This window comes from Sylvia atricapilla, chromosome 26 (genome assembly GCF_009819655.1).
Source record: "Sylvia atricapilla isolate bSylAtr1 chromosome 26, bSylAtr1.pri, whole genome shotgun sequence".
NCBI lineage: Eukaryota > Metazoa > Chordata > Aves > Passeriformes > Sylviidae > Sylvia > Sylvia atricapilla.
Genome location: NC_089165.1, coordinates 1,590,631 through 1,616,352, shown reverse-complemented (window position 1 = coordinate 1,616,352; position 25,722 = coordinate 1,590,631). Strand labels below are relative to the sequence as shown.

Sequence of the window (25,722 nt, the reverse complement as noted above, 5' to 3'; positions counted from 1 at the left end):
AGATTGTGCCATTTTAGCTTCCATAGCAACAACCATAGCACAATTTTTCTTATCAAGAGAGACAAGGACCAAAAGTCTCTTCTGAACCACCCAATTACTGTCAATTCCCTTAATCAAGAAGGCACAAGGACGTTCACAATACAGATATAAAAGAATACAAGAATATAGTTTTATTAAAATGTAAAAAAAGAATTTTCCTGCAGAGAACACCTTGTATCCATACTTTTTCTCCCAGTTTCAGGGAAGAGAAGACAAGGGAAGGGAGAGCTCCCAAGACTGCATTTGGAAGCCCATCTCCCACACAGCAGGAGGCAGACAAGCCTGAGGTAGTTTCGGTAGTTTCTAAGTTACTGTTGCACAAAAGCAAATGGCAAACACGGTGGTCACTATGGCCTCCTTAATGGCTACATAAGGACATTTAAATAAAAAGAAAGGGTTGGCCTGAGATCCAAAATAAACTAACAAAGGAAACAGGCATTGGGAAAGAAGATCCAAACTGCTCTGGATAATCATTGAGCATGGTTGCAACAGGGATTGCACTTTCACTGCTGCTACTTCCACCACAGCAACACAGTTTTGCCTTTCCACACAGCAACCCCAACTGTTGCTACGGACACTGCACAGATGCAGGAGGGAATGGTTCCCCTGGTCCGTGCAGGAGGGGCTGTGTCAGTCCATTAACATGCAGTCAGCCTGCAGGAGAGCTGGAGGCACAGGACAGTCACAGCAGGATGAGCTTCCCCAGCAGGAGCCAGACAAAAGGGAAAAAAAAACAGTTTAAAATCATATTTTTGTTTTAATACATAGGGGAATACAATCATTTTGGGAAAACAGCAATTCACTGGTGTGTCCTACTGCCCTCCCAGGTGAGTTTGAGGCAGTGCCACACCCAGGCAGCTGGAGGCAATGGGCAGATGCTGTGGTGATGCCAGGTGCACACACACAAGAACCCAGCACTGCTCGTTCTGGGACAGAGGGAAGTGCTGGGCTTTCAGGCCCTGAACAGAGCAGGGCAGCCCTGCCACCATTTCACAGAGTTTTACCCCCCCCAGCCCCTGCCCTGCCTCCACTTCCCCAAAAGTCACCACCTGCTCTGGCCAGCAGCGCCTGTGCTCACACACAGCAAAGGCAGGAGAGGCCTGAACTAAACCCAAACCTTTGTGGGGTTTTGGCTCAGTTCCCTCTCAACCAGACCAGTTACAAACACTGCTCCAAGGGTAAGAGCGGCTCAGGCACAGGGGAACAGAGATGAAAAGAGTCATTTTTACCTGCAGACCTGCACCTCCCCAGCAGGCACAGCCTGTGCCAGCAGAGGAATTCCCCACCCGTGCAGGTACAGGGAGCACAAGACATCTCTGCTCATCCACACTGCCAGAAACAAACCTCCACACAGAACCCAAGGGAAGAAACCAACACACAGGCCCAAAATTGTGGGTGCTGAAAGCAGCCACCATCTCCTTCTCAAGCCCAGGGAAAACTGGAGAGACAGTTTTCCTGCAGGGAAAACTGGAGAGACAACAGCTTAAATTACCACTTTATATTCTGTAAAGATAACTCAGTCTTGGACAGCTCAGAAATTTTGCTCCTACTTAACACACATAAATATTCCACACAACAGGAATTAGCAGTAAAACCTTGTACTCTGTCTGAAACCCACTGGGTGTGGAGCTTTGAAAAAAAAAAAAAAACACCCAAAAGAATATATATGGGATTTCCTTTATTAGCTTCAGCTTGTAGAGCAGAGCATTGATCCAGTGGAAGTTCTGAACAGCAGACATCAACTTCCAGCCACCAACCATTTCCACAAGCTTTTACTTTAAAGCCTTATAAATGACCCTACAATATTTCAATGCATTCCTCACAGATTGTAGAATTTCAAATGACTGTTTGCTGTAATGAGCAGGGATGGGAGCCAAGGAAAGATCCACAAAGACTCCAAACCCAGCTCCTGGGGTCAGAGGCCACCCTGAGCCAGCACCTGATCTCCCAGGTCTTGTTACCAATAGATGTGGGAAGCAGAGGGAACCACCTGCAGCCCAGTGAGAATCCAGCTGAGGAATCAATGAGAAGCCTCAAATGCAGGAAGTTGTTCGAATTTTAGAACTGTCAAATATTAATAATGTTGCTGAGGTCTAAGAAGTAAATTATACATTAATGCAAAAACCTCAGGAAACTGCCCTTCACAGTACAGAGAAAACAACAAAGAAATAATTCAGAACTTTCTGTTGTGTTTGGTTCAGAAAACTTTTCCAATACTTCATTTATCTGTCTTCAGTAGTTCTTTAGATTTTTCACCCAACACTACAAAATTCTTTCAGTGTAAATTTCTAGAAAACTCTCATTCACTCATGAAATGAAACAAACCAAGATACTCTGAATAGGAACTTTTTCGTTATTCACAGATCTCCTCCTATCTACGAAACCATCACTTCCTGCCGTAAAATATACTCACCTTCTTCCTATGCTCTAAAAATAGTCCCTACTTGATTTGATAGCTCAAGCAGCATGTGGCCAACTTTTCTATTCAGTTTTATTTCTTGTTCCTCTTCAGAGTTAGTTTTGTCTTTAATAATTACCATGAAAGTAAATATGTTCACAATTCCTAACATGAACTTTTCCTCCTTCTGTGGATCCTTCTGTTAGGAAGGAGAAAATAATTGAAGCAAAAATATGTTGAGATACTTCATGATTATCAATCTGTGATAAAAGACACCGCAAGGGACAAAAAAATTCACCCCATCCCTGGTCCTTGTGTGGGTCATTGCAGTGCAAAACTTTAATCGGACAGTTAAAGGTTAACACAAAGTAGGAAGTAAAAAAAGCAAGTCAATGAGAAAGGGGGAAAAGAAAGAAGGAAGAGTACCAAAGTAGACATATGGATGTCTGGGGAGAAGGGTGATTAAATCCCCCGTAAATCTCACATACCAAGAGGTAAGATATTTTGCCTAAATTCCCAGAGGCAACACAATTCAGTCCCGTATCTGAGACTTGAAAGGATAATCATCTCCATTTATAATAAGGCTGCCATGAAGGACAAGAACTGGAGCTGCATGTGGGGGCATGGATTTCCCTTGGCACACTGAGAGCTTTCAGTGCTGTGTCCAACTGCGGCTGATGGGTGGATTTTTAGGTAGATAAATCTGAATTGCCTGAGCTGGAACTTTGGCCAGGACAGGAACATTAATCCTCACTCATCTGCTGATGAATGAAAGAGGGAAAACAAGCAATCTTGGACAGCTACTCTGTCTTTCAACAGTTGCCTTTCAGATAAATCAGTTCTATAAAAAAATAAATACTAGTGTGGTCTTAAGATGCATGACTAGAGACCAACTTTCACTTTTCAAACTGGGGAAAAAAAATGTCTGTTAACTGAAATCATGATTTCTCTCGTATCCAACGGGGCAGAGCTTGGGACAAAAGGAGTTTGAGAAGGAAACAAGCACCGATTGTCACTCAGGGCAAGTTCTACTTCAAAGGGTAAAGCCCAGAGGAAAGTGCTCTTCTGTGCTGCCCACGTGCTGCACAATTAACGCTGCAGGGCTCCTCTGTCCCCAAGAGCACACCCCTGAATCCCTCTGGCACTGGGGAAAAGGGCAGAAAAAAATGATGTAACTGTGCCAGCTCTGTGATCTGCCGGGCTCTAGAGAAACCCAAGTGCTTTCGAAACGACTGAGTCAATATTTCCCGGTTTCATGGTGCTCCCTTTCCCCACTCCAGGTGTTTTCACAGCTCGGCAGGGCAGGCAGAGAGAGGCGCTGAGAAATCGGAACTCTGCTTAACTCTTCAAACCTTTCCTTCCCTAGACAAGCTTTTCTAAGTGATTAGTCATCCCCACGAGCATTTCCCAACGAGCTGCATCAACAGCAGCGGGGAAAACCCCCCGGATCCAGCCTGGGCTGCTGAAATACATCGGCGATTACTCAGGAGCTGAGGAGGTTTTCGCCTGGCGAAGGCAGAGCAACAGTTTCCTCCTTTGGAGGGCCGGCAGGTCCTGACTCACAGATCGCAGCGCAGGGCGGGGGACCACCTCTGAAAACACTGCAACATTTTTATTGTTTTTCTCCCAGCCCAGATACTTGCAGCGATGCCGCTCCCGGAGCCGCCCCACACACAGCTCCAGAGGCACGGACACTCCGGAGCGCAGGGAGGATCGGGGGGCTTCACCTTCCGCCCCCAGCACGGGCTGAGCCCAGCGGGAAAGCCGGAGCACGTGTGAAACGTGTTTTCCATCAGCTCATCCCACAGGGGAGCAGCGGGGTATGGAATAAGGATGGCGTGGATCTGTGGCAGGCAGAGAGCAGGATGCACAGGGCCACCTCACAGGGCAGCTCCAAGCCCAAGGGAACGATTCAGCTCCTCTTTAGGTCCTTCCCAAATTCATCTACAGCACCTTTCTGTGGCACTCAGCGCTCCCACACCTGCCTCCTGCCCGGGCAGCCAAAGCCAGGCATCACAGAAAGTCTTGCCAGGAAAGCTGAGTGACACGCACAAAAAAAAAGAGGATCAAATTCTCAAACAAGGTTTGTTATTCATCTCCACGGGTTGATCTTTAATTTCAAAGGTGACAATCCCCGCTGGGCTGTGATTTTCATTAACACTCCCTGCCCTTGAGTTCTCCCTGCACAGCACATTCCTTTGGTGACAGAATGGTATCAGCTGGATCACGACAGTAGAGAGGGGAAAAAAAAAAACCCTACTGAAATTCGTAATCTGCACCCTCCCACCTGTACAAAATGTAGTAGTAAGAATCTTGTATCCCATTACTCCCAGTAGCAGCCACACACACCTCCAGGTGCAGGGTGATGCTCTTGACAACACTCAATTAGAAAATGAGAATTTTCTTGCCATCACAGCTGAGTGGAAAGTCAGCAGTAACGATGAGCAACAGAGACAAATAAATTAATTATTCAAGCCAGACTTCTCATCACAGGTGCTAATGTGGAGATTTAAGCTCCAGCAGCTCAGGGCAGAGGCACCTCACCCTGATAAGATGTGCACAGTGGCACAACCAGGACTGTCCCCTCGTGGGACAGAGTCAAAGGCTGGAAGAAGGGAGTAAAATTGGTAGATGAAAAAAATGGTATTACCATATGGTAACTAGGGCAGAAGATAAATTGCTGGCTGTGAGGGTGGGGAGGCCCTGGCACAGGGTGCCCAGAGCAGCTGTGGCTGGATCCCTGGCAGTGCCCAAGGCTGGACAGGGCTTGGAGCAGCCTGGGACAGTGGCAGGGGATGGAACAAGATGGGCTTTAAGGTCCTTTCCAAGCCAAACCATTCCATGATTCTGTGATACCCAGAGTACAGTCTACTGGGATCCCCAAGGGCTGCAGGAGGAGTTCTCAGGTGCTGTCACAACTTCACCCCCCTGGCCCTTGCAAGTCAAACGGGGAGAGGGGGAACACAACCCACAACAACCTGATGCACACAGACACTTGCAGCCACATGCCACGGGAATGCCACCCAGCAGGGAACGGAGCACAACAGGCAGATGTCTCATTCTGAAACTGGAAGGGATTTGCACCATATTGAACAAGACAGGCAGCGAGTCACCTGCAGGCAGCAGGGCCAGGGACACGGTGCCACAAGAGCCCTGCACAAGCCCTCCCTCAGCACCTGGCTGTGCCTCCTGTCCCCGCTCAGCACTGACACTCTGCCAACCCCAGCAGGCCTAAAGGACAGCAAATGAATGAGGCACAGTGTCCTCTCTTTGACAGACTGCAAACAGGCTTTTCCACATTCACCAGCTCCGTGCTGCAATAGGGTGCAGTCCAGCAAACATTGATTTTGGGGGCAATTATCAGCTTCAGCAGCTCTGAACCTCCTGTTGCTCAGCTCCCTGTGCAAGCAATCTCTCTCTGGTGCCACAGATATATCAGCAGAACCGTGCCAGGCCAGACTGCAGAGCTGATCCACCCCACAACACCCCCACCCCTTTCTCCCTGCTGCACACACAACAGCCTGCGACTCTACACAGGAACTTGTCAGGAGTTCAAAGTACAACCTGAGACACCTCACAGATCAGGCAGACCTTACTGTGGTATAAAATGAAAAATCCCCACATTTAAATCTAATCCATATTCAAATTTAACTATAGTAAAAGTCAGAGACACGAGAATGAACCATTTTAAGAAAAATTCTCAGGGAAAAACCCTAAATATCTGCAAGTCTTAAAACTACACAAGGGAACTTCAGCCCTTGTACCCTTCAGATCTAAGTAATGAGTACCACGTTATGCTTAGCAATACTTGAAGTATGACTGAAAATTCCATCCTCCACCAGCAGTAGCCTATTTAAAACCAGTTAGATCTATTAACTCGGGTCTCTCACCTAAATACTTCCTTGATCCAGGCCTGTATCTTTCGCAGTATCAAAATTAAAATTTTAACACCGTATCCCTGATCCCTTGACAACCTGGCACCGGCAAAAAGTGGGGCAGGTACGTGGGAGCCGAGGAGTTAACCAGCGCACAAAAGAGTACACTCACTTCAGCTCTGATTAAGTGGGGCAGTCACAAAAACAGAGGTCAACATCAGAAAATATTTTGTGAGTCATGAGGAGAGATTACTCACCATGCACTATTCAACTTACTCATCACAGTGTGGCACGGCCAGCACGGCTCACCACGGCTTCATTAGGGCGCCGTGGCCTTTCCTTTGAGGCGGCGGAAGGCGGGGGAAGGAGCCGCACTTTCAGTTTTGTGTGGAAGCCAGTGGGAGGCTGGAGCTGCACCACCGCCGCCGCTCTCTCTCCTCCCACGGCCCTAATTAGACTCGGAGGGAAATACATGTTTCACATCAGCCTCCCCGGCTCTTTTAGCATCCCAACAAGCGCCGGGTTGTCAGCCGAGCTATTATCTGGACTCAGCAGTCTGGAGAGAGCCCACTTTTCCTATTATCCACGAAATAAGCAGCAGCTCAGCAATAAAGAGACGCGGTATTAATGCAGGCGTCCATTAATGGGAGAGACCAGTCTTCTACGCAGCAACACCGACGCCGCTAATTTAAGATGTAGTAAGAGCACAAAAATAGCCAAGTTACTCAAGGCAGGGTTACATCACACCGCGGAGCCCGGGCACGCAGCAGGTTCACACTACAGAGCCTCGGATGTTGGGAAACATGACTCCTGCCGCCGCTGCTGCTCTCACCAAAAATAACCAGCCGGGACCGTCAGTTTCCCGTTCCCTTTCCCTCCAGCTCTCCTGGCAAAACACATCTCACAGAGTACAACAGGAAGCAACCAAAACGCTGCTAAATAAAACTCTTAGAAGTGTGCTGTGGTTTGGGGTTTTTTTTTTCCCTCCTCTCGGCTATCCCACCTTGTTTCCTCGGAACCACGAGCGGTGAAACTAAGAAATGTTCTGCTTACGTCAAAGTGAGCCGAGCTCTCCCGGCAGCTCGGGGCCGCGCCAGCGCGGGGAAAGCGCGGCTGCAGTTCAGCAGAGCACGATGTCAGCAGGCCAAGCGCTGCCACGGACACGGGGATTTGTTTGCAGAGCCCCAGGGTTCGGCCGGAGCCGCGGCCAGCGCCGGGGTGTGCGTGTGTGCGAGCACGACTTGGCCGCGCCGCCGCGCTCTGCTCCCCGGAGCCGCGATGCTGCCCGGCTCCGGGTGAAACATCCCCTCGGGAATGACTCCGGGAGAACCGGCAATGCCAAGAGGACTGTTTAATGGCAGGATGTTTGGGGTTTGTGGTATTTCTCAGTACATGGAGGGGATCACACCCCCACCCCCTCCACCACCTCCATCCGCTGCATTTCTGATTAACTGAGAAAAAATTCTATTTATTCTGCCATCCTCAAAACCAGCTGCTCAAGTTTTTCCCAAATCCAGTAAATCCCTATTTTCCATGCCGCAAAACACACACGTTTCGCCCCTAAAATAACGGGGGTGTCGGTTTTTCTGTTTTTAAGCCTGTAGGAATGTCTGTGAACAGACATAAAACCATTCCTCCCTCTCAGAACAACCCCTATCCCGCGTAATCTTTAACCTCCGCTTCACACAACCCGCTCGGCGAGGTGGGGGTGGACACGAGTTAATATTTGGCGAGGAAAACCGACCCCGGTCATCGCTTGTACTTTCAGTTTCTGACAATTTGAGCAGAGCGCGCGCCCGCCAACACTGACAGAGCTGCCCAAACAGGAAAGGCTGCGTTTAACCAGTGTGTGCTGGGAGACACGCCGGGAACGGCACGCCAGCCCTGCATGGAGGATGTTTTGGAAAAGCACGGCTACAGCAGCAGCCCCGAGAGGCAGGCGGCAGATAGGAGCAGGCAGCCGTCTCCCCGTGCCACGAGCGATATATTCCTAATCACTCACACACAAGCGATTGCCAAAGCGAGCAACGACATCAGCAGTATCAGCTGCCCCAGCCTGGGCGTCCCAGCGTGTTCTCGCCGGGAAGCGGCTCACGTACAACAGCACAGCCTGGAACGCAGGGATCATCAACAGTGCTGCGCCAAGTAAACATATAGAGAGACGTTTCGCCTCTGCGAACTGTGCTCCGAGGGGCTACACGCAGTCAGGGAGAGGAATTGCTCAAGGGTTGATAGAAGCCTACACACATCCAAAAATACCCTCCCCGGAGCCTTTCGCTTCTCGTGGGATTGTCACTAATTTGAACATGGACATTGTTATCAAGGTCACACATCGCTCGTCCGGGCTCGGGAGAAAGTCAGGCAAGTTAAGGAGAAACGCCGCTCGGTAGCTAAGCAAGGACAAGTGACATTTTATTTGGAAGCACGAGGATTGCGGCTGGCTCGAATTCTGCTCGGGATAAATAAAAAAGGGGAGCTCCAAGGGCATGGCTGGAGGGAAACTGGCGGCAGCCCCAGACACCAGCGCTGCCTCCAGACCCAGACCCGCCGCTGGCCGCTGTTTATTCCCACTCTGCGGCTGGTCCTGGGGGTCCCCACGATCACCCGAGGCCATCCGTAATTTAAGCGCCGTTCCCCCATCCAGAATCCCTGGATCCCACCTGGCTCGCAGCAACACCGGTTATTAACCACTTACACGAGCCCAGCGCGAGGAAAACACGAAAACTTTTCATTAACCAGTCCTCCTCCTCCCCGCCCTTCGGTTTAGTCAACCAATTATAAAATGAAATCGGGGATTTGACTTCCAGGCGAGCGGCGGCGGCACCCGGGGCCGGGGCTCCGGGGGGGTTCCCGCAGCGGGGCCGATCCTCCCGGCGGCTCCCGGGAAGGGCCGAGGGCTCGGCCGGCGGGTGCCGGGGCCGGCGCAGGGCCGGGGGCGCTGACAGGGCGCGGGGCAGGTGCGGGGCCGGGCCATACTCACGTAGACGGGCAGCGGCCAGGGGTACACGGCGGGCTCGGCTCCCACGGGCGACTTCAGCCGCAGCTCCAGCCTCTCGCCCATGTCGGCAGCCGGAGGACGAGGCGGCGGCGGCCCCGCACCATGCTAGAGGGGCCGGCCGGGGCGGGGTGCGGCGGCCGGGCCGGGCCGGGGGCGTGGGGCGGCGCGGCGGGCGGGGGGCGGCGGGAGCGGCGGGGAGGGGCGGCCGGTGCCGGGGGGCGGCGGGGCCCGGCCCTCCCTCTATTGTCGTTGGCGGCTCGCGGGGCTCTCGGGCGCCGCCGCCATCTTGGGCCGGCGTGAGGCGAAGCACAATGAGGCGCCGGGGCCGGGCCGGGCCGGGCCCGAGCGACGCGACAGACGCGGGGAGGGGGCGGGCGGAGAGGGGCGGGCAGGAGAGGGGCGGGCGGCCCCGGGCCCTCCCCGCTCCCTTCCCTCCGCTCCCTCCCCCTGTCCTCAGCTGCCCCCGCGCCGCGCGCTCCCGCGGGGCCCTCCGCGCGCCGGAGGGGACGGCACCCCGGGCACGGCCGGGTGACACTGCGGTGACACCTGGCACGGGGGCAGCGCGGGCTGCGGGGCCGCACGCGTGTGACAGGGCATGGGGTACATGGCATATGGGAGCAGGACGGGCTGCAGTGTCACATGCGTGTGACAGGGCATGGGGTACATGGCACACGTGTGTGACAGGGCATGGGGTACATGGCATATGGGAGCAGGACAGGCTGCAGTGTCACATGCGTGTGACAGGGCATGAGGGGTACATGGCACACGTGTGTGACAGGGCCAGGGGGGTACATGGCACAGGAGAGCAGGACGGGCTGCAGTGTCACATGTGTGACAGGGCCGGAGGGGTACATGGCATATGGGAGCAGGACAGGCTGCAGTGTCACATGTGTGACAGGGCATGGGGTACATGGCACAGGAGAGCAGGACGGGCTGCAGTGTCACATGTGTGACAGGGCATGGGGGGTACATGGCACACGGGAGCAGGACAGGCTGCAGTGTCACACATGTGTGACAGGGCCAGGAGTACACAGCACACAGGAGCAGGACGGGCTGCAGTGTCACATGCGTGTGACAGGGCCAGTGGGGTACATGGCACAGGAGAGCAGGACAGGCTGCAGTGTCACACATGTGTGACAGGGCCAGGAGTACACAGCACACGGGAGCAGGACGGGCTGCAGTGTCACATGCGTGTGACAGGGCCAGTGGGGTACATGGCACAGGAGAGCAGGACAGGCTGCAGTGTCACACACGTGTGATGGGGCAAAGGTGGCACATGGGCACAGGAAGGGACCCACCACATCGTCACACATGTGTGACAAGGTGAGGGTGGCACATGGGAGCAGGACGGGCTGTGATGTGACATAGGTGACAGAGTGAGGATGACACACGGCACACGGGAGCAGGATGGGCCACACTGTCACAGGCCAGGCAAGGCAAGGGTGGCCATGGCATTCAGGGGCTGTGTAAGGGTGGAGAACTCTTGTGACAGCACAAGCTGGGACCTTCCATGTGACAGGAGCTGTGACCCTCCGTGTAACAATATGGGGTTGGCACAAGGTGCTTGGGGGTTGCCAGGCTGGAATCCCATCATGACACAGCAAAGGTGGCATATGGCACCGGTGGTGCCACACACGTGAGACAAGGCAAGGGTGGGACCTCTATGTGACAGCACCAGGCTGGCATAGGACATTCTTGTGGCCTCACAGGGTTGGGTCACTTGTGTGGTGGTGCAAGGCTGGCACACAAAAGTGATGGCACAGGGCTGTCACACTCGTGTGAGGGCACAGGACTGGCACACACATGATGGCACAGGGCTGCACACATATGATGGCACAACGCTGGCACATGTTTGATGGTGCAGGGCTGTCACGGGTGTGATGGCACAGGGCTGGCACACACATAAGGGGACACAAGGTTGTCACACATGTGATGGCACAGGACTGTCACAGTCGTGTGACACCAGGGTATGCTCACGGGTCACTGGACCAAGCCCCCGAGCCCACATGGCTCCTGGTGCAAAGTCTGCATGCAGGTGATGTGTAAGCTTTGCCTGGTGCCACATGGTCACAGTCATGGGGGGTGTGTCACACGTGGGGACACAGACGGGTCCCCCTCGCACATGGCTGTGTGTGCCGGACCGTGCCAGGGGCTCCACACAGCTCCAAGGAGCAGCTTTAGTGGCGTGGGGGAGCAGAGCTGAGCCCTGTGTGCTGCAGTGTCCAGCGCGGACAAGGGGACTACGGGACAGGGGGACACAGGGATGGGTGACATGGGCACGAGGTCCATCGGGGGACACGGGGATGGGTGACATGGGCACGGCGTCCATCAGCCGCAGACAACAAGCACTGGGTGCCGAGAGCAGCATCGGGAGCTGCCGCTACAGCCTTACAACACGGTGTAACCTGGGAGCAGGGCTGAGCGCACCCAGCCGGGCAGCGACAGCCCCGGGAGGTGTCCTGGCTGGGGGCTGGGAGCGGTGACACCGTCCTGCATCTCTATAGTGGCCGCTGATGGCCTCGGTGACAGCATTTTGCATGTCTATAGGTGCCCAGCTGGGCGATAAAATCAGGCCAGAGCTTCATCCTTCTCAGCCTTTTGGGTGATAATTTCCCTCTTCCGGGGACATGCGCATGCCCTGGGGTGCAGGGACATCTGGGGCCCTGTCCTGAGGCATGGAGGTGTCTGAGTGCCCTGTGATCCTGCCCTGACACGCTGCCCCGGCTTACAGAGACATTTGGGGGGCCCTGCCACCCTGTCCTGGGACCTGAGGGTATCTGTGTGCTCTCCCTGGGGTTTGGGGACATTCGGAGGCCCTGCCAGCCTGTCCTGGGGTGCAGGGACATCTGGGGACCGTGACACCCTGGCCTGCGCTCCGAGGGAAGAGCACCCAACATCAGCCCGGAGCCCACACCTTCTCCATGGCATCTGACATGACACTGCCGCAGGGAGCCAGGGGACAGCGACACCGCGCCGGGTGCCGTGCTCCATCTGAGGACTGCGAGAGCAGCTGCAAACCGGTGTCAGCTGGGGACAGGAGCACCCCGAGGAGGTGCCCGTAGCCCAGCCGGGGATAGGTGAGCCCATGCCCTGAGCTGCAGCGGGGTCCAGCAGAACCAGACGCCACCTGGAAGGAAAACCAGCTCTTTGCCATCAAACTAGTGGTGGGAGTTGTGCTGGGAGCTGCTGCCCTGCCCTGCTGGTGTGGGCTGGGATCTTTTCCCCCTGTGGTTCCTCACTTTCTCAGCCAAAGACAAGTAAACAGGGCTCGGGGCAGGATGCTTTTGCCATCTGGCTCTCCTGGCTGTTGTCCCTAGTTTATTAATCCCGTCATTCTTTTATCCTGCTGGAGAGGATGTGGCTCAGCCCTTCTGGGGAGGTTGGGGGCCATGGAGCTCAGCTTTGGTGCCCCTGTGCCGCTCTGCTCCTGCTCTAGGATACGGCTCCAGGGCCAGGCAAAGCCTCCTGCTTTCGGCGACCCTCTGCAAGTCCTTTGGGATGGAGGCACCCAGTGTCAGGGGTGAAAACTGGCCCCGTGGTTGGCGTCAGCCTGTGGCCCTGTGCTCCACAGGAAGGCAGGGAATGCACCGTGCAGGAAATGCATCCAGAGCCAGCGAGTGCCAGAGCAGGATATTCCCTGCAGTGGGATCTTGTACATTATTTAACACCTGTATTTTCTGACAGGTCTCTGCCTTCAGCAGAAACAGGAGCTGTTTATTGGGGGCAGCTGCACAGCTCTGTGATGGGGGCTGGGACGTGCCCCTGCTCCTGTCTCCATGGCTGCTCCCTTATCCAGAAACCACTCCAAGGCCGGCTCCAAACTCATCCACTCCCCTCTTTGTATCCTTTTTCTCCCCCTTAAACGTCTGTACGTGCAGAAAGCTCCATTGCTAGGAACGCTTTTCTAAGGAAAACACTAAAATCATCAAGTCAGCAGTGCTTAAACTGCTCTGACTGCCTCTTAAATAATCAATTCATTTTTAATTAGCTTACCACAAAAATTCCATTAAATTTAAATAAATAGACATGGCAGGAGTTCTCCAAGGCACAGCAGGCTCCATTTAAAGAATTCTCTTTGAGTTCGTTAGGTTGGTCTTTAATCAGTTTGTCGTCCAAGTCCTTGTGTGGCCCAAGCAGGCTCCTGGGCTGTTAATAAAGAGTAATGGAAGCTTCCAGGATTTCCCAGATGAATCCCCACCATCTGGCCACCATGCAGGGTTCAGTGCTGGAGCTGATGTCTCCTGACAGGTAGTGGGGAGTGGGTCATTTTTGAAGCACCTGCCTGAATCAGGACATCTTTTCACTGATTTCTCTTGGTTTTACATCTGGGAGAAGAGATGGAAGCAAGGAAGGGCAATGCCTTGTTTTCTGCTGGTTCTGTGAGCTGAACTCGCCCCTGAGAGATGTGAGAATCCCCAAGAGCTGGGAGCCACTCTGTCCCCTTAGGCAGCTCTGAATTTTTGCTTTTTGGGGTGTGTCAGGGGTCTATAAGAAATCTCAGGAGGGGTTTCTGACCAGAGCATGTAGTGACAGGACAGAGGAATGGCTTCTGAGCGCCAGGGGACAGGGATAGATGGCATTTTGGGAAAGAATTCCTCCCTGTGAGGGTGATGAGGCCCTGGCACAGGGTGCCCAGAGCAGCTGTGGCTGCCCCTGGATCCCTGGCAGTGCCCAAGGCCAGGCTGGACAGGGCTTGGAGCAGCCTGGGACAGTGGAAGGTGTCCCTGCAGGGGGTGGCACTGGATGGGCTTTAAGGTTCCTCCCAAACCATTCCCTGATTCTCTGCCCTGTGCTCCCCTACAGCTCCTTTCTGCACTGCACCAGGACAGGCCAGGTGCTGCCAGGGTTCCAGAGGCTGATGTTTTTCCAGAGACACAGGCAGTGACCTGCAGCATTGGGCATTTCAGAGACTCAAGAATCCACTTCAATATTGGCAGCAGTTGGATTTTTCTGCTGTGCAGTTTTGTTGGGGGAGAGGTTCCCATCTCCTCCCCTGGTGTGCTGGTCCTGGTGCACCCCCAGCTGCAGCTCCTGGCTCCAGGCTGGCACAATTCAGGGCTGAATTTTATTTGCCACCGCCAGATGAACCAGTTTGGATAGGGAGGAATGGGGAAGCTGTGCACAGCTCCGTGCACAAATCTCCACTCCTGTAGCACTGGAAAAGAGATTTTTTCCCCTGGCAAGAGTGTACAGTGGGCAGCTGGTGCCCTCAGGCGATTGGCACAGCCCCTCCTGCCCTGCTGCTCCCACCCAGCCCCAGGCAGGGATCCCCTGGAATGGGGCTCCCAACTGTGCAGGCATGCACAGGACACAGGGAGGGCATTAACGCACCAAGGACACTGCACAAGCAGTGCTCTGACACTCTGGGCACAAACCACGTGCAAAGGCACCTCTGGAGCTCAGCCCACACTGGGGTTACTCCCCTTGGACCGTGGGGTCGGCTTCTGTCGTGTTCATGGATCCATTGATCCTCGGGCAGGGCCAGTGCTTGGCGCAGGGATCTGAGGTGCACATCAGCTCCTCTGATGTGAACCTGCCTTCCAGCAACAGTGTCTTCACTGTTGACCCAATTTAGCTGACAATAACAAGCTGGATCGCGGGGCAGGTTAATGCAGGCGTGTTTGTTCCCATCAGATTAAACATCCCAAGCAGAGCCCCCGCAGTGGCAGGGCAGGATGCTGGTGGTCCATAGCCCCAGGGATGGAGTCAGCTCTCTGCTCCCACACCCTGCTCTGAAGCCTGTGCACAGCTTTCCTTTCCCTCATGCAAAATTCCTCCTGTGCAATTTTCCAAGCCCCACTTTAATTTTGTGGGGTCAGTCCTGCATGGCACCAGGGAGTTCCCTTGCACATGACACAGCAACATCTGTCCTTTCCATCTGTCCTGCCAGCTCTCTGGGCCAAACCTCTCCAGGGATGCTCTGGCTGCTGTTGCCACAACAACAAAGTGATGCAACAGTTTCCTTTGCACTGAGAGTCCTGGTGATACTGAGGACTGGGGTGAGGCATCAAAGCTGTGCGGGTGCCAGTGGAGGTCCAGACAGGATAAAGCCACTTTGTGGTTATCAGTGTCCCCTTTTTGGTCCTGCAACTGGTCTCAACGCATCTCAGACTGGGTTTGAGCCCAGTCTGGAGCTTTTTCTCCCTAGGGAGAGGTGGCTGCCAGTGCTGGAGCCTCCCTCACACAGTGATGGGAGCACTGTACGTGAGGAGCCAGAGCCCCACATTGAGCAAGGAGGGAGATGGGCAAACGCAGGGACACTGCCTGTGCCAGGCACAGCTGATGGCACAGGAGTCACCTGCTCAGCCCCTGGAGCAGCCCTGAGCCCCAGGGAAGTGACCAGGAATGTTTTCACTGGAACACAATGGCTCCCTCCCACCCAGCCCTTGGAGGTTCCCATCGTCTCTGTTTTGCCAGGGGAAAACAAACCCAATCTGGTCCTTTAAGGCTCTGCTGGAGCTTGAATCCCCCGATGCTGCAGCCCTGGCTGTGTGTAACCCCACACTGCTGGAGAACTTCTGCAGAGCCCCTGGTGCTGTCCAGGGACCCTCTGCCCTGCCCTGGCCCCTGGCAGAGGGGACAGAGAGGCCAAACCAGGTCCCATGGGTGGGCTGGGGTGTCCCCGTTGCTGTCTCCCACCCCTCTCGCCCTTTTTGCCCCCTTGTTGAGGGCAGCCGGGGCTGGGCACGTCCTGGCTCCATTTCACAGGCAGAGGGAGCGCAGTGCCCATCCTTCCCCGGCCCCGGGCTCTTCCCAGCCTCTCGCCGGGCGGGCCCGCTCCAGTGTGGCATCGTTTGGGACCGAGTCCAAACATTTTATTAGATGTGGAATTTGTGCGCACGAGGCGGGTGTTGAACCCTCAGGCTCCATTCCCGCTCCAGGACAGCTCCAGCCCAACCCCGCGGCCGCCTTTCAGCGGGGACTGTGGGGACACGAAGGCTCTGACGGGGTGGCGGCGAGGGGACAGTGCTGGCCGCACGTGCGGCCGTGCCAGAGCCGGGTCACCCGCCCGGGGCCCGGAGCGCCCCCAGGCACACGGAGCCTCCTGAATGGGTCCCTTGTCCCCGCGTGGCCACGTGTCCCGGCCCGTGCCTGGCCCGCGGGGACACCGCTGCCCCCGCGCCCCACGCCACCGCTCAGCCGTCACCCACGCCCTAGTGACAGGGTGGGACCGCACTTGGGTCACCCACCGTGCAAATGTGAGCACCCATCACCTCCACCCAAATGTGACCCCCAACCAGCCGCCACACACGGGGCACCCGTCACCCGAACTGGGTGCCCCATCGGGAGCCATGGCCCCCATCCAGCCACACCTCACCATCACCCAGACACGGGGCACCCATGGCCAGCGGTGGGGCTCTCCCTGCCCCCGGCACAGGTCCCCCAGGCGTGTCCCCAGCCCCGGCAGGTCCCGCCGTGTCCCCCCGGTTCTCCCGGGCCGCAGGCGCCACCTCGCGGGGACCAGCGGGGACAGGCGGAGCGGGGTCTGTGCCGGGGCAACGCGGACACCGCGACACCGGCCCCCGAGACGGGCACCGGCCGTGGGGGACCCCGATAGAGGCACCCCAAAACAGGCACCCCGGTATGGGGCACCTGTACGGACACCCCACCACGGGCACGCCGGTAAAGACACCCCAACACAGGCACCCCAGTATGGACACTGGGGCATGGGCACCCCAGCAGGATGCGCCCCAAAACTGGCATCCCAAAATGGGCATCCTGTCGCGGACACCTCGGCATGGGGACGGCAACAGAAGGGAGCCCAGGATGGGCACTCCACTATTGTCACCAGAGGGACAGGACACCCTGGTGCAGTCACCCCATCCTGAGCACCAAGGACAACCCAACCTGTGACACCCCAAAAAGGGCGTTCTGAGCGGTCATCCCAGCAAAGATACTCCAACACAGGTACGCCAATATGGGCACCAGGGCATGGGGCACCCCAGTGTAAGCACCCCAAAATGGGCATCCCAAATGGGCATCCTGTCACAGACACCTCACCGTGGGGACTGAAACATGGGGCGCCCCGATATGGGCACCCCAAAACGGATACTCCAGTATTGTCACCTGGGGACAGGGCACCCTGGCACAGTCACCCCATCCTGAGTATCTCATAAAGGACACCCCAGCATGGGATGCCCCAAAAAATGTATATATCCTTGGGTCACCCACTGTCCAGTATATAACTATATATAGTTATGTATATATATAGCTATATTCTATACATATGACACTATATATAGTTATATAACTATATATAGTTACTGTCCAGTATATAACCAGCGGGATACTCCAGTATTGTCACCAGGGGACAGGGCACCCTGGCACAGTCACCTCATCCTGAGTATCTCATAAAGGACACCCCAGCATGGGATGCCCCAAAAAATGCCCAGGGCACCCTGGCATGGGATTGCTGGTGAGGACACTCCAGCACAGGCACCCCAGTATGGGTACCCAGGCATGGGACACCCCGAAATGAGCACTCCAAAATGGACATCCTGTCATGGGAGCCCTGGCTGCACCCTTGGAGGATGAACAGCCCCAATTTCAGGTTTCTTTCCTTCAGACCAATTTACACAAAAATCACAATTAACGTACCCAAGTACAACCTCTTTAAACCTCGTTGGGATGGGAAATCCACCGAGTGCTCCAAGTGCCAGGAATGGGGAGAAAGCTCTTGGAAGCAGTGCCATGGGGGAAAATTAAAAAGCAGCTCAGATCCAGCTCCATCGGGGATCTGGTGGCCGGGATTGTGTTTTCCCACTGACAGTGGGACTCAGCAACTCGTCACGGGGCTCTCCTAAGGCACAGAATTCCTTAGGGATGCTCGATGTCAGCGGCTGGAGTGGGAAAATTCCTTCCCTGGGAATGCTGCCTGCGTAAGTGCAACAGGGAAAACGTAACAGGAGGTGGCGTAATTTATTCAAAAAAAAAAAAAAAAATCTGAGCTGCAAAAGCCAGGAAAGACAAAAGCTGGGAATGTGGGAATGTTAAGATTTAGGTAACACTGGTGGCAGCAATTAGGTTTAAAGCAATGCTCTTAATTAAATGTGATCATAAGGGGATTCCAAAGCCTTCAGCATTCGAAGGAAAAGGAGTGAAAAAGTCAGTCATGTCCCAAATTTAGTTTTTGAGGCTGAACTAAGCCAGGCTGCCTCAGGAGGAGAAATCCTTGGAAATTCAGTCTGAGGCATCAAGTCTTGCCAGCTCCATCTGTACATGTTCCCCACACCTCGGGGTGCTGCATCTCCCTGTCTGGCCCTGTCCTGGGGTGTGAGGGTGTGACAACGTGACAGTGTGACAAAGTGACAGTGTGACAGTGGCTGAGATCCAATGCAAAGGGCTGGGTTAAAACAAGGGATTTTCACAAGGTTTTTGGGGATCCCCTCAGAGAGCAGCCCTGTCAGAGGCAGGGGGACAGTGGAGGGGACAGTGACAGCACAGGTGGGCACAGCCAGCCCTTCCCACAGCCTCATCCTGGTAGCTGGATGTTCTCCACACCATGAGGACTCCAGCAAACACAACTCCTCCTTTTGACTTTTTCCCATAAAAAGGGAAACCTCCTGCATAGGGGCTGATGTGTGCAGCTATTTCGGAATAAAACACAACGCCCGGGCTCCTCTCTCTGCCCCGGGGCCAACACAAACAGGCTGCAAAGCCCGGGCTGAAGGCAGAGAACAAAGGGAAAAACACTGGGAGCAAGAGAAATCCTTTTCCTTCCCCTGTTGTGCAGCGGCTCAGAATCCCAGGTGGATCATGGCAAGGTCATGTCTCCTTTTTGTTTGCAGCTCCTTTCTCTTTATCTCACTTCTTTCCCTGATGCTGGAATCCTGCTCTGGAGATGAAGGTGGGGAAGTGTGCAGAAGCTTCTGTACATTTTGTTTTCCCTGTCATCACTCACCCGCAGTGGGGACGTGTCACCCACGGGAAGGGGCTCATCCAGGGGTGTTGCTCACGTGGGTAGAGGACAAGCTGTGGTCACAGGGACACTGAACCAGTGCCCACTCTGTGCCCACACGTGTGGGGACACTCACAAGGCTCCACGTCCACCTGGCCGTCACCCACCACATCACCTGTCACCTGTCACAGCTCTCCCACACCGACACTGCTCACCTGGGGCAGTGGGTGACAGTGTTCAGTGGGGGCTCAGGTGTGGCAGCCTGTGGAGCTGCGTGGCCAATAAAGACACGGCCCCAAATTCGGCTCTATTGGCTGTGCAGCCACTGTTGACACCCACGGGCAAAGGGGAGACGTGGAGCTTTGCCAGCCCCACCCTGTGGGACCCCCACCCCATGGAGGGACCTGCAGCCCCTTGGGGTATCCCCATCCCTGTGGGGGCACCCCTGACCCCACGGGGGGACTCTCAGCCCCAGAAAGGAGCTGCAGATCCATAGAGACCTCTCTATCCCTATGGAGGATTCCTCAGCCCCAGGGAGTGACCTCTGTCCCCATGGAGAGACCTCCAACCTCAGGGACTGCCTCTCGTCCCCACGGAAGGACCCTCATCCCCATGGACAGGCCCCCTGTCCCCACGCGTGTCCCCGCCACGAGTGACCCTCGGGAGTGGCCTGGGGGCGTGGCCACACGGGGGCGTGGTCAGGTGGGGGCGTGGCCAGTGCTGGGACACTAACGACCGCGGCAGCAGCGACGTGGCTGTCGCGGGAATGAACCCCAAAATGCCAGAATAATTCAAGTTTAAGGGACCACACTGGGCCATCAGCTCCCACCTTCCTGCTTCGGCAGGGACACCCCAGAGCACAGGGCACAGGATTGTGTCCGGATGGTTCTGGAATATTCCCAGTGAGGAGACCGACGCTTTCCCTGGGCAGCCTGGTCGGCGCTTGGTCACCTGCACAGCAAAGTTCTGCCTCATGTCCAGGTGGAAGTTCCTGGGCATCGGCTCCTGCCTGTTCCTCTGGTGCTGTTTCTGGGCCCCAGGGAGCAGAGCCTGGGCCCTGCTCTGAGCCTTCCCTGCAGACACGGACACACAGGGCTGAGAGCCCCTGTCATCTGGCTCTCCTCTGGAGGCTGAACAGCCCCAGCTCCCAGCCGTTCCTCGTACGAGAGATGCTCCAGACCCTTCAGCATGTCCACAGCGCCCACGGGCCCCACTCCGGGACCTCCATGTCTCGCTGATCCCGAGGAGCCCGGAGCTGAACACAGCACTCCAGCTGAGCTCCAGCAGGGCTGAGGAAGGGGCAGGATCAGCTCTCATGTCCTACCACCGATGCTCCTCCTAAAGCAGCACAGAATCCCACCGGCTTCTTGGCCCCCTCAATGAGGCCTCTCTTAGCCCCCTCATTAAATACTCAGTGTTTGCTCGAAGCGCTTCCAGGGTTGGGGTTTTCTCTTGTGCGTTTACAGCTGTTTGTTCTTTCCATCCCACGGGATGAGAGGCGCAGGATCCCGCTCCTGGGCCTGCATCCTCCTGTGGGGGCGAGTGGGCGGGGCCTGGACAGAGTGGGCGGTGCTCAATGGGGAATGGGCGTGGCTCAATGGAGAGTGGGCGTGGCTTTGAGGGAGGGGTGGGGCGGGGCAGGCACGGGGCGTGATCAGAAGCCATGAGGGGCGTGGTCTGAATGCGTGGGCGGGGCTACAGGGCGAAGAGAGGCGGGGCGGGGTTAGAGGAGGGGCCAGAGAGGGAGGGGGCGTGTCCGGACAGCAGCGAGGTGAGCAGACGGGACAGGGGCGGTGGAAGGGGGCGTGTCCAATGTGATAGGGGCGTGGCTGGAGAGCGGCGAGGCGGGAGGGAGCACCAGGCCCTTCCGGGGGCGTGGCCAGACGGAGGCGCGGCTTGGACGGAGTGGGCGGGGAGGAGAGCAGTATGCGGACGGGGTTGGCCCAGGGGCGTGGCCGGGCGGTCGGGGCGTGGCCATGTTGGGGGCGTGGCCTAGCCCTCAGCTGACCGGCCGCCATTTTGTCGGTGCCGGATCCCCAGCGCCGCCCGGAGCTGTGCCCGCGGCCGGGGTCGTCCGTGCCCGCCCGTCCGCCAGGGCAGCTCCGCCCGTGCCCTTCCGCTTCCCCCGGCATGTGAGCGCCCCGGCACCGCTGCTCTCACCCGGCTCGAGCGGCAGCAGCACCGCGGCGGCCCCCCCGGCCGGGCCCGGCCCCTCAGCCCGGCGCAGGCCCCGCCGCCGCCATGGCGCTGAAGATGGTGAAGGGCAGCATCGACCGTATGTTTGACAAGAACCTGCAGGACCTGGTGCGCGGCATCCGCAATCACAAGGAGGATGAGGTGAGGGGACCTTTCCCTGCGCTCCGGCCCGGGGATGTCACCGCTGTCCGCTGGGGCCGTGTCTGGGAAGGGAATGTTGGTTTGGGAAGGGGGAAGCGGGAGTCAGAACGAGGAACGTGACGCTGGGGTGTGGGGCAGGAGGGACAGGCCGGGTGAGAGCACAAGAGTTAATAAAGGCAGGGTCGTGCTTGGTGCTCACCTTTCCATTCAGTGTGGTGGTGTGGTGTTGAGATCCGTGGTATACATGCGGATGGATATGTATAGAAACATATGCGAGTGTGTGCATGATTATTAGGGGAATAATATCGAGGAATTCCATCCTCTCCAGCCCTACGGTCAGTGCTGTGGTCAGCTATATATTCTTCACCCTGAATCTGTTGTACAGGAGAAGATCTAAGGTTCTAAATCAGCCTTCAGATCATTCATGCCTACTGTCTCCTGACTAAAATGTCCTTCTCTAAGAGCTTTTCTAGGCAGGAATCAGTTCCCCGTGTTGGCCTGTTATCCACTCTTGTGTGAAAAGCACGTGATCAGGAAATTAGTATAGGTGAAATAATTAGTCATCAAGAACGTGTTATGTGAGACTCCACAGTGAAGTGTCACATGGTAATTGAGAAGTAACGGACCTCAATGTCATTTATGTTCATCTTCAGGTAACCCATGAAGCCTGAGAAGTTTTCTTAATGTTGTTCTAACAGCTGGGCTTTGCTGGTGTGCTGGGGGCTTGCTGTGGAGTCAGTATCAGCTATCCAAAGCATCTGGAAACGTTGTAAACATGTAACTAAATGAAGAACTTTCCTAGGAAAGCTGATCTTCCTTGCTAGTGCTATTGAACTGAAACACAAAATGCAGCTTCCAAAATCTCTGTGAAGCCCCTTGTGCACTGGACGAGGGGTTGTTTGGTAGTGAGTGTACCTGGGAAACTTCTGTTTTTCACAGAAAGGCAGAATATACTGAGTTGGAAGGGACCCGTCAGGATCATTGAATCCAATTTATTTCAGTGTATGTTAAATTTATGCTGTTGGTTTGGTGGCAGAGGAGGGCAGGGCTGCTGCACAGTGCCCTGAAAAATGTGGGAAACACCGCAACGTGGCAACAGCAATTTTGTATTTATGAGCCTAATGTGGTCTGTCAGAGTGGGACCTGGTGAGCAGTATTCTTACAGAGCCCCCCCAATGTGTTGTGCTGCTTTTAGTAAATCTGCTTTATTCCTTTGTGCATAGGAGTGAAAGTGTTTCACCAGCTGTCAAACCCATGAGGATCCTCCTGGTGAAGGTCCAGGCCTTTGTGGCACCACTTCTTTGAAAAAAAAAATTGAATGTTTTTTTTCTAAAATAGTTTTATGACAAACAGCTTCATAAAGAGAGTTGTGAACCACACCGAGTTTGATCTCAGTCTGTGACAAGAAATTGTTAAAATGTATTTGCTTTGGTGCCCTTTGGAGTTAGGAAAAAACACTCCTTGGACAATTTTGTGGGGCTCTGTACTTGTGGGAAGCTGTTACTCAGGTATGTGCACACTCTGGGATTCAGTGAGGTCAAAGCAATATGTTGTCTCTGACAACAGCTAGGCTGCAGCATGATGGGATTTTAGCATCTTCCATATGGAGTATAAATGGTGAGATTTTGAAATAGATAACTATAGGGATAATTCCTTTTTGTATCCTCACGAGCACAGTACAAATTAAAACCCTAACGAGGGTTCAGCTGATTAAGACACTGCACTGGTAAAACCCGTGTGTTTGGGAACATTTGTTTTAATTCCAGTGAGTGGCTGCAAAGAACGCAGGACTGTGCCTTTTCCTGGCTCAGCTGGAGAGAGCTGTAAAGCTGCTGTTGAGATTTTGGGTGTGGATTCAGTACTTCCCAGGCAGTGGCCAGGGACATTGGCTAATTTTCAGGTGATGTTACAAAATCAGAATGCTGTTTTAGAGGAAGTAGCTGCAGAAATTCTTCCTCTTTTCCATACAGTGCTCCCATTGTATCTGTTAAATATTGCTCCTGTGCTGTAGTTCAACCAGCATTTGTGTGTCTCAAGATAAGTGTCTAAGCCTAAGACAGACACCTCATCCTGTTCAGAAAAGCAAATTTGTTTAAACCCAGTGTGCTTTAGGGGAGGATATTGGCTATTGGTCTTGGCTCAACAGGAGTTTTTCCAGGAAGAGTTGTCTCTGGAAAGAAGCTACTGTGGTTGCTAAATAGCAATGCTATGAAGAGAAATTAAGGCAAGATTGCTGTTCTGGCTTCTGATTTACTTGTACTTTTTGCAGGAGGTTAGTTTATTTACATATGGTGGGGTTTGTGTTTTGGAATTTAATCACATGGAAAAATCTGCCCTCACTTATTCCCTGATCCCTCTGGGTAGTCTGTCCTGGTAGATCTGAGATGGAAAGGTTTATTCCTTTCCACTTCTTAAGAAGGTACCGCATGAGCATATCTGGTATTTCACAGCCCATCGAGGCTGTAGGAGTGTTTGGCATCCCAGTTCTCAGTGCAGTTCTTTGACTGCCCCAGTACATTCTTGCTTGATGGATTGGTTTTTCCTGTGCTGTTGTGGCCCTAAATCTCACCCCAAGGTGTGTCCTGAACTCAGGAGGCCACATCTCTTCATTGGTAAGTTTTGTGTGCTCCTCAGCTCGTTAGAGGAGCTGACAGTGCTGGAGGTTGCCTGGCTCTCAAGCTCACAGCCTCTGCAGCCTGTTAATTCCCTGTCAAAGGCATTTCCGTTGTGTGACCCATTTATTTTGAGTTTAAAACACTGGAACTGAAGGGATGAACTTCCTAAAGGTGCAGGGTAGGAGAGAGGAGGTGGCTAACACAGTCACTGCTCTGTGCAGACTGACTCAGTCCATTCCCAGTGTTGTGGGGGTGCTGGAGCTGCATCGTCCTGCTGCAGGGTAAGCGCCGTGCGAGGGGTGAGGTGGCAGAGCAGCATTAGCTCCTTCCCAGGTCTGACCCGTGTTTACTTTCCAACACATGCTTTAGGCCCTGTGCTGTTTCCCAGCACCAGTTCGAAGCCAAACTTGGTCCTACTGTGTTTTCCTGACTTTTCACTTCCAATACCTCATTCTCTCCCTTTCGTTTGGAAAAGGAATGCTTTTGCCAATGGCAGTGGTGTTTTTCAGCAGTTATGAGGTGGTTTTATATCCCATGGAGTAACTTTGTGCCTACTGCTTTGGGGTCTGCTCCACAGCATGCTCAGGAGAGGAATGCCTTTGCCATAGGCTGTCAAAGTATACTGGATTTTTGCCAAGAGTCCAAACTGATAAATTACATCTGTTCTCCTAAACGTGTAATAATGAATAAGAGGATAATTCTTTGATGCTGTTTGGCCCTTGCACAGTGTTTTTCATTCACAGCTAAAAGTTTGTTTATCCTAACAAGGAAGCTCCTGTCAGATGCTGATGTGAGATGTTCCTTTATAAAACTGAAATTATAAAGTAACAGAAACAGATATTAATGACTGTGCTTAGGCTCATTCAGACAGTAGCCCTCTGTTTCAGGTGTTTTTGAATCAGTAAATCAAACTGCCCTGCAGTTTGATTTACTGCAGGACACTTAAGGAGAGAGAAGGGATTTAAAAAAATCCTGTACAAAATATATGTGCACTTCTCTTACAGCGTGAGGAAATTGTCTCTCTTTTTTCTCAGACACTCTGCTGTGTGTGCCAGTCTTAGCCCTTTGTGTTTTTGGAAATTGATACTTCCAGAAAAAAACCACATTGAAAAGTTAACATTTTTCTGTCTGTAGTGTTGGGTGATAAGTATCTCATTGCTGGTTTACACTTAAACTATTTTGGAAGAGTGAAAGGAACAATCAGTGCTGCTGGTTGGGAAAAAAAATTAACTTCAGTTACTAATATAATGCTAAATGGGAGGAGGATTGTATGTTGTGCTGTGAAATGTGTGCTTTGCTGTTAGCTGGGCTTTCCAACCTGCTCTGCTTCTTGCTGCTTGCTGAGTGTTACCTGAGGACAGGGCACTTGCATTGGTAAAAAAGCTTTTCCCCCTAAATAAAGGGCTGCTGTGTTCCGCTGCTGAGTTCCAGCATCTTCTCTGACACGTTTTCAGATAAAATGATCATGTGGGAGTTTTGAGGCATTTTTTCTCATCACAAAAGCCTTCTGGGCTCAGCCTGTCCTCAGGGAGGATGAAGGCCTTCTCATGCTGCGGCTTCTG

The 25,722-nt window shown here is 54.1% G+C and overlaps 2 protein-coding genes and 1 long non-coding RNA gene across 12 annotated transcripts in view; 2 read left to right on the top strand and 1 right to left on the bottom strand.

The window, feature by feature from the left end:
* DOT1L (DOT1 like histone lysine methyltransferase) overlaps nt 1-9,652 on the bottom strand; it is a 74,874-nt gene extending 65,222 nt beyond the window's left edge. For 5 of the 8 annotated variants that reach the window (XM_066336283.1, XM_066336284.1, XM_066336286.1 and 2 more), the window contains exon 1: nt 9,293-9,652. In XM_066336283.1, the coding sequence (XP_066192380.1) occupies nt 9,293-9,373 (81 nt within the window). In that variant the 5' untranslated portion in view covers nt 9,374-9,652. The remainder of the gene's footprint in view (nt 1-9,292) is intronic. The other 3 variants (XM_066336289.1, XM_066336288.1, XM_066336290.1) reach the window with 2 other exon arrangements.
* Nucleotides 9,306-13,357, top strand: LOC136371949 (uncharacterized). Its single transcript, XR_010745425.1, has 2 exons — nt 9,306-9,438; nt 12,995-13,357. It is a non-coding gene; the product is annotated as an uncharacterized lncRNA (long non-coding RNA).
* Nucleotides 13,358-21,213: 7,856 nt separating this feature from the next.
* AP3D1 (adaptor related protein complex 3 subunit delta 1) overlaps nt 21,214-25,722 on the top strand; it is a 42,917-nt gene continuing 38,408 nt past the window's right edge. For all 3 annotated transcript variants that reach the window (XM_066336493.1, XM_066336491.1, XM_066336494.1), the window contains exon 1: nt 21,214-21,545. In XM_066336493.1, coding sequence (XP_066192590.1) covers nt 21,450-21,545 — 96 coding nt within the window. In that variant the 5' untranslated portion in view covers nt 21,214-21,449. The remainder of the gene's footprint in view (nt 21,546-25,722) is intronic.